An 8,844-nucleotide genomic window follows, 5' to 3' on the forward strand; every position below is an offset into this window, starting at 1 on the left:
CCTACTTGAGGGCTCTGTCTTTTGCTATCTTATCTCACTGCAGGTGTTCAGCTAGTGTTACTGGTCACAATATATACTAAAGTTGCCATGGAAACAGAGGCACAATTAAGGACTGCAAATATGTGACTGAGCTGTTTGAAGCTGGATGTCAGTTTGTGCCAGAAATACAACAAGCGGCTTCAGCATCTATAATGTACATGCAAAGCTTACCTTCTGTGAGTATCTTTACCCCTTTTTTGGTTTACAGGGTGGACAATATTCAAGGGTTTGTACACTATGTGTGTCAGGAGTAGAAATTGCTTATGGAATCAGGCATTTGTTCAAATCCAAATTATTTCCCAAGAATGCATGCAAAGTTCTTCTTGGAACCAACCAGCATGAGACTGTTTCTTTGGTCACAGTTTCAAACTATGTTCAGGCCAGCAATTTGCCTGAAAAGCTTCTCTTCTTTGTTCTCAGCACCCTGCTTGTAGTCCTTTGTTTACCATCTGCCTGGCTTTTTAATCTCTTGAGTACTCTTTTTGCCTTTTCTCTGGAAACTTTCCTTGCCCCCCGCCCCCCACCCCCCACCCCAGCATGCATGTCTCTACCAAACAATTCTCAGCTAAGCTCTGTTTCTGATCTGCTCCATATGTGGCCTACATCTTCGGCATAACTTCTGTTTCACATTTATTAATCAAGGAGCTTGCAAGCTTTTTGTATCTCTTGAATGAGGACAGGGATGTGCCCATGACAGAGAGGATTTACTTTTTCTGTTCCCATTAGCATAGGGAAAGAATTTTGTTGCACTGGCCACTCTCATGCATTTTGCAGGGGTGGATTCCTGCTTGGCATCCACAGCATCTACACAAACTGTCTGAATATCCTGAGTCCCTGGGTAATATGCACAAGGGTATGCCCCACAACTTCTTCAACTCAGAGACCAAGACTTTAGGTCTACTGTACCACTTCTTGGCCAGGTACAGACATTACACTTTTACCAGAATAAGTGATTGGAAACTGGTCTATACCTGTAACAGAACAGAAGTTTGGGTCATGTAGACTGCTTTAAAAATGGTGGAACCCAGCTAAGATTTTCCCTTTCTCCTCTCCCCCCACCCCAGCACCCGGCCCCTTGACCTCTAGCCAAAGGGGGAATGTGTGTTATGTTCACTACTAATCTAAGCTAAGTCACTTACAGAAAACCTTGTAACTGAGACCGATCCCACCTTGGGCTTTTTGAATGTTTGTACCTAGCTCTCATCTCTGGGACTGCATTAGTGAGGAAAAATGGGCTCAGCTCTTAATGCAAATTTTTCCCTTTAAGGACACAAATGTGACCAGAAGTGAATTGTTAGAGGCAACCAGCTTTTGTAAAACACAAAAGCATGCATTTGGCAAGCGGGAATGCAGGGGGGAGAGTCCTTGCAATCAAAAGAGCTAACCCAAAACTAAGTAGAGTCAATGGGAGAGAATGGCCTAAGTGTCTGTGTACTATTGAGGTCCATGCTATGTCCCCTTTACAAGCCAGTTTGTCTCAGCTGGCCTTTTTTGATCCTCCTCTTTGCCACTAGTCCCTGAACGTTAATCACCAATCATTGGTGGTCCAATTATATTCACCCAAATGTTCCTTCCTTGGGTAAATACCCTTAATTCAATTCCTGATGGCCAATTCTCTACCATGCCAGGCAGTGAAGGTGTACAAACCAGTATTTCACCCTCTCCTAGGTCAGGGAGAAAGTTAACTTGTTCCCTCCCAGCATAAAACAGCATCCAGTCATGGCAGGAAAATCAGGACATGCAAAATGACCATAGAAATATGACAAAAATGTCATGCTTCTTTTTGTAATAGGGGTGCATTATACATGGGTAATATATTCTGCATGGTAATATGTCACGCTTAGCACATACACAATAATAGGATGGGGTTTGCTGCTACATGTACACATGTATCATAATCATTCTTGATTCCCAACTATTTTTTAGGTGGTTAAATTCTGCAATAAACACAGTCATTATGAAAAAGCTACGAATATGCAGAACAAAATGTGTAACTACAAAAGCACATGGGAAATAATTATGAACTCTATTGACTTCAGCAACTCCTTGCCAATAAACAGCGCTCATCCTCCATTTGAATCATAGAATCATAGAAGTAGGGTCGGAAGGGACCTTGTAGATCCCCCGCCTGGGCAGAAGAAAAGACTGGACTCAAATGAGTCCAGCCAGGTAGTCATCAAGCCTCTTCTTAAAGATCCCCAGGGTAGGAGCCAGCACCACTTACCTAGGAAGTTGGTTCCAGCTACTAGCCGCCCTAACTGTGAAGCAGTTCTTGCGGATGTCTAATCTAAACCTACTCTCTAATAATTTGTGTCCATGTTCCTTGTCATGCCAGGGGGTGCTAGGGGAAACAGTGTCTCCCCCAAACCCTTCTGGTCCCCCCTAGTGAGTTTATAGACAGTCACCAGACAGACAGACAGAGCCCTCTTTTGTACTGTTACAGGCCAGGGACAGAGTAGTCTGTCTAGTGCTGGGTGTTTCTGGGAGTATGGGTGGTATAAGTATGACTACTTTATAAATAATTTTGAGCATAAATGCTTAGAAATGGACATAGATATAAAATGGCTGATTTATTATAAAACTTTCTTAGTCAATATTTCAGTTATCAGGTTTATTCTTTTAGGACGCTTGGGGCTGCTATAACTAACCATGGGTGCAGAAGTGCAACTCCCCCCTGTCACGGATAACACTCTGCCAGAAGCTTTCTGCGTTACCATGATCTCCTGGAACAAACAGAAGTTCACAGTTGGTTCCAGGAGGGAGGGGAATCTAGATGCTGGCTGGGATCCTGCAGCCAGTTTCCCCTACAGTGTTGCCAGGTGTACGATAATTATCATATTTGTACGACAATTTCAACCCTTGTATGATGTACAATCAACAACAGTAAAAGTGTTCAACATGTACATTAATACTTGAGCCAGCTAATTGATGCAGTGTATGCATAACCCAAGTCATTCCCAGGGAGTCTTAACTGACTTGTGGGTTTGCTGTCAGCACTTTCTTATCACTGCTTGCTTTGAAATAAAGAAATTCTTCAACTTTGATGACCCAGTTAGCAAGGGTGAAAGGCAGCAGAAGGAGCTCATTCTTGGGGCTCCCCAGCTGGTGTTCAAGGGTAGGGTGGGTGAATTAGAGCCCCATGGTGGGGTGGGGCAGGGGGGGAGAGGGGAAGGCTCCAGTACACCTTCCCCGACCCTGCAGTGCGGGCGAAAAAACCCCAGACCAAACCTCCTTGACTCGCTTTCTCCCCTCCCATTCTGAAAACAGCTTGAGGCTGGCAGGCAGCACAGACAGAAGTTACAGAAGAGGATCTGTTTTGAAATATCTTCATCTGACCCCTCATTCAATGAGGGGAGAGATTTTCACCCAGTCGGCCATTTTTTAAGTGATCTGCAGCCATACACTTGTGTTTGGTGTTTTACTTCCACCAATAAAGAAAACATAAAGATACGAGTTTCATGATGTGTTTCCAGAATGCTTCTTTCTAAAATTATTTTCAACCTCAAGATGTAATTTGTATGTATCAAAATAATGAAATATTTAACCTTCATCTTTGTGTCATGCTTAGGAATGGAGAATTTGGGTTATCATAATGTGGTATTATTTATTCAGGGAAATGTGCTTTTCTTAATGAGTTTTTTAAAATTTAGCATAACTTGCATTTTGTATATGCCACTGACGGTCACATAAGTCTTAGAAGAGGGTATTTAAAGGGACATGAACCTCAATTAATACCCTAAATTTAAGCATATACTTTTATGTATGTAAATAATCTAAAGCGTACATAGAAATGTTATTCATATGAACTGCATAAGTGTTAATTTTTTTATCATGTATCTTTGCTTTTTTCATTTGCCATTATTTCATCTCTTGGAATGTATTCTTACATTATAACCCACCAATGGGTATTGTATTTAAATTAACCTATATATTCACCTTTCAAAAATATGTTGATGCTTAGGGGATATAAATTGGTAGATGAGTTCAAATGATTTCTAGCCAGTTTAGCAAACTGTTTATTCTTGAGTGGCTTCTGGAAAGAGCTCTCAGAAGTAAATTGAGGGAGTTCTCTTTATTCTTGGTATACACATGGCTCACCATTAACTGATCCCTTCCAAACTGAATATGCCAGTAATCTTCCTCTCTTGCTTGAAATGTGTACTATACGAGGGTCTAAAAGTTTATAAGCACCCTGTTTCTCTGTGCCATCATTAATAGTAGCAATATGATGGTTTGGGAAGAGTTGGTTTCAGGCCTTAGCATAACTATACAATTACAATATAGTGATATACTACTTACAGTTATATTATTCACTAAAAGTTATTCATTAAATGTGATCTTCTGTTCTGATCATGAAAGAAAACATCCTGACAACTGACATTTTTCAGTCTGGAAGACTGTAAGACTGGAATAGCAGTAGTGGAAGTACAAAGACAGAACAGCATGGGAATTCACACACAGACCAGTGCTATAAGCATTTTACTCTTATTTACATCAGATTCACCTCCAAGCTATTAAAGGACAAAATACCCCAATAAGAGTTACAGCTAGACATTCCCATCATCTCTAAGCCTCATGCAGGACAAAAAGAGAATTCTTAAATAGGTCAAGAATAATAGCAGTTAGCTGGACGTAGAAAGAAATATTTGTCAGAGTAAATATTTTCCTTTTCAGGGCTTCAGTAATCTGTTCAAATATTTGCATTCAAAATCATGACACACTAAAACTCACCATTTTTTGAAGGCATGGATACCTATAAAACAGAGACCTAGCCTAGTCCCCCTGTGTGATGGCATAATTCTTCAGGTCTACAATAATTTTACTAAAATAAATATGGAATATGAATATTTTTACTAGGAATACAATCCCAGTATCAGAACATACAGTTTTACTGTTACCTGCGAGTGACACTTCATGATAGAAGGATCTTCTACAACCACCTAATTTGGAATGAACAGACATTTAGATAATGTACAGGGTAGTTGGTGATACTGAGATATGGGCATTTGTCTAATTTTCCATATTTCCCCCCAAATCTCTCATGTACTTTTTATCAGAAACATTTTGATTTCTCATTATCAACTGAACAACAGCTCAAGATCAATAGTTCTTATTCAGTATCTTCTCCCCTGAATATCTCTGACAATTCTAAGTATTTTCTTTTCATCACATACAGCATAATCGGATTACATGACTCTATCAGGCTGCAGAGATGTTCCTGCTGCAGATTATTGAAATCGGCTCCTGGGCTGGAATTGTCACTTTCTCATCTTCAGCAACAGTTCAAACTTACCTACAACAAATAGTCAGTGAGAATGTGCACCCGGACCTTATTAAACACCTGCCTACAGGAGCTGGTGGAGGAACTAACATCTGTGCAGGCGTACAGCAAGGATTTCAGGTGAAGAATGTTGCGGGGCTCTACCGGGAATACAGTAACAGAATTAGAGATATTGGTGGATAGGCAATGGACCAAGAAAAATGAGAATGATTCAGAACTTGGAAACTCATAACATGTTATGAAAATCATGCCATGGAAAATCATGACTTGGAAAATAATGACATGACTTAAGAAGCTCAATGCATTTAGTTTAGCAATCACAAGGTTAAGAAATGTCTCTCTAATGGCATACATGGGGAAGAAAAGCCTGATTTTTCTCTAATATAACCAGCAAAGGTATTAATAGTCCCAATGACTGGAAACAGAAGCCACACAGATTCAGACCCGAAGTACAGTACCAGTGGTGAGGAACGTGAAGGGAGTACTGCAAAAACTTCATTGTGTGGCAGATTCTCTGTCACTGAGAAGATATCTACAAGGCACAATGCACCCCATTAATCCAGGCTCTCTGTTCATCTTGGTCCTCATGCTAGTACTTTTGGAGCTAATGTAGTTAACTTTATGTATCACAGGATGGCACTATGTAGATTTACAGTAGTTTCAAAATCCTAAAATCAAAACCGGACAGCTTTCTATACGTTAAGCAATAGCGAAAAACAAAAATTATGGATTTGATTTGTGTTCCTGAATGAGCTTCTGTGGCCTGACTATGAAGGATGTTAGTCAAAATGATCATAATGGTCTGTTCTAGCTTTACCTTTCTATGAAGGATGACAGTTACTTTTAGCACCTTGTCACTTTGTCAGCAGATGATATTTTTCAACCATGTTGAGTAAATCCTGTAAGATTGCTTTGTAGAGAATCAAGGCACCTTGCAGAAATGAAAATCATGGAATTTTTAGGTTTGAAACTCTAAATTTAATCTTTTAGTGTTGGCATCAGCCAAATTCTATTCTGAAAATCAGTTTTGTGAAAATGGAGGGTACATGTGCCACATGTTTTCTGTGTAAATTCAGTCATATTTTATGACCTTGGTAACAGAGAAAATATTTCAACTATGTTTAACTCCAGCGACTGGAGAGAGAACTGGATTCTGCCCTACTCATCCTGGGTTGTGCATTCTCATGACAATGTTAGTTGAGTCCCAGTTACAAGAGTTAATTCGGACTGGAGTTATACCGCATAACCCTACTGAGGATAAGTGGATTGCAGAGGTGTAAGTGGAGACAACATTTGATTGTAAATATACTTCTTGCTTGAGCTGACAGACAAATAAAAAATGACTATAATTTGACTTTCAGATTTCAGTGTCAGTACTGAACTATGAGAGAGAAAAGCTATTGCCTTAAATTAAAATAGGACTTGGCTCACCATATTTTTTTTGTAAATGTGATCTGCAATTATTGAGTGACAACAAACAGAGGAACCTCATGTGCTGCTGGTACAATCCCCCTCCCCTGAATGAGTGAACTGTATAATGCAGGCAAGATAATGCAAATGTGTTCATGTTGGCTGATATCCCCTCCTCTCCAGAAAACTTCCCATTTGCAAGGAAAGGGCTTTGCCTTGAAATAAACTTAAGGCAATAATTTTCCTTAACTCACATGTTAACTGTTAGGGAAGCTGATAGTTGCTAATGATGTTCCACTGCTAATGCTGTGGATCCTCTTCTCAATTTAGGTGATTAATCAAAGTTCTCAAACACAGATGGGTCTGAAATTGTGCTGCTGACCAATGGAGAAGACAGTACTATGAGCAGTTGCCTCGAGGTGAGAAGTAGTGGATCAATCATTCACACCATTGCTTTAGGGCCACAGGCAGCCCCCAAACTAAAAGAATTTTCAAAAATGACAGGTAAATACTTTTCTAATGAATCCTGCTTTGGCATGCATATTTCAGTGATGAAACGCAAAAGCAAAGCACATTTTAGCTTGAAATGTAGAAAGAAAATGAACTTAATTACTGTATTCAAGGGTCATTTGTAGAATGATTTACCCTGTTCAAAGCTGATTTATAGAATGTTCATTTGTATCTCAATAAACCTCATAGGATTTTGTTTTACTTGCCTTTGATTAGAAATAGCAATATGGCAGAGCAGTGGTTCTCAGCCTCTTCAGGGTCATTGCACCCCTCCACTACTTCTTGGAAGGTAGTGGCATCCCAAGCCACAATTTACCTTAGTGCTTCTCAGCTCGGTTATTCTGCCTCCAGGTAAAAATTCCCTGTACCTGCACCTGCGCTGTAGCAGTGCAAAAACGGCTATGGTACGTGGACGTGGTACTGCTGCATCAGGGCTCCGATCAACCTAAAGCTGGCAGGAGGAGCCTGTAACAGGAGGTTTCTAGTAGGGCTGTGCGAAACAGCACCATTTTGTTTCAACTTCCATTTTGCCATTTCAAAGGGGCAGAGTTTTGGTTTTTCTGTTTCGAAGCACTGTTCCGTTTCATTGAAACTGTTTCGCTGTTTTGACACGTTTTGACATTTTGCCTATAGGCTATAATGGGGAATCATGAAAATGCCTATAACTTTGTAATTTCTTGTCTGATTCATAAGAAAATTGCAGGGATGGTAACCCCTTCTGATGGCATGACACCTGCCAAGTTTCAAAGAGATAAATGCAGGGAGCTTTGTGAAGCTGCACCACAAACTGTTCAAAGGGCTAGGAGGGAGACTCCTACTAGGGCAGGGCGAAGGCACTGCACTAAGCTAAAAACAAGCAGCAACTCCTATGATGGTGTTGATGTGGAGTGTTGCCAGGGCCCCTGCCTGGCAGGGAGCAGCCTACCCGGGGCTTATCTGAAGCCTCCACCCAGACAGAGCCCATGGGGGAGCTGGTGTCCCCCCCCCCCGGCCTGCGGGGGTTGCCCAGAAAGGCCCGGGGGGTCAGGGATTGGGGACCCCCACACCTGTCCTGCAGGCACCTTCCTTAGGGCCCTGGAGGTGCAGGTGAGGGAGCTCCAAGAGGAGGTTAGCAGGCTGAGGGGCATCAGGGAGGTAGAAGAAGAAACTGACAGCTATTTCCTTTCCCTGCAGGGCCATGCACCCAAGGAAGAAGCACCAAGGGAAGTGCCCTCCACTGCAGAGTGGCAGACGGTCACCTCCAGAAACAGGGCTGCTCATAACACAGCAGTACCAGTTCCTCCAGTCCGGCTGGAAAACAGGTATGAGGCCTGGCAACACTGGAGGAGAAGGAGGGAGAGGAGGCAAGCAGAGAGGAGGCAACTCCACACTCTCTACGCTCCAAACAGGCCGAAGGAGCTAAGCAGTCCCAGAGGACAAAGCGTTGAGTGATCGTCATAGTCGACTCCACCCTGAGAGGTACAAAGGGCTCCATCTGTCGCCAGGACACCTTGACACACGAGATCTACTGCCAACCCAGAGCAAAGATTCATGACGTGATGGGGATGACCCAGGCCATGATCCATCCCACTGATTACTACCCCATGGTCCTAATCCATGTGGGC

The 8,844-nt window shown here is 41.9% G+C and overlaps 1 protein-coding gene across 1 annotated transcript in view; it reads left to right on the top strand.

Annotated features, from left to right (window-relative positions):
• The window catches only part of LOC109305332 (epithelial chloride channel protein-like), a 40,596-nt gene that overhangs the window by 8,983 nt on the left and 22,769 nt on the right, over positions 1-8,844 (top strand). Inside the window, 7 exon segments of the mRNA XM_019528336.1 lie at positions 44-215; positions 1,966-2,113; positions 2,457-2,540; positions 3,608-3,636; positions 5,216-5,447; positions 7,067-7,234; positions 8,345-8,350. Of these exon segments, the coding sequence (XP_019383881.1) occupies positions 44-215; positions 1,966-2,113; positions 2,457-2,540; positions 3,608-3,636; positions 5,216-5,447; positions 7,067-7,234; positions 8,345-8,350 (839 nt within the window).

Source organism: Gavialis gangeticus, unplaced genomic scaffold (assembly GCF_001723915.1).
Source record: "Gavialis gangeticus isolate Ggan-Ray unplaced genomic scaffold, GavGan_comp1, whole genome shotgun sequence".
NCBI classification, from domain to species: Eukaryota; Metazoa; Chordata; order Crocodylia; family Gavialidae; genus Gavialis; species Gavialis gangeticus.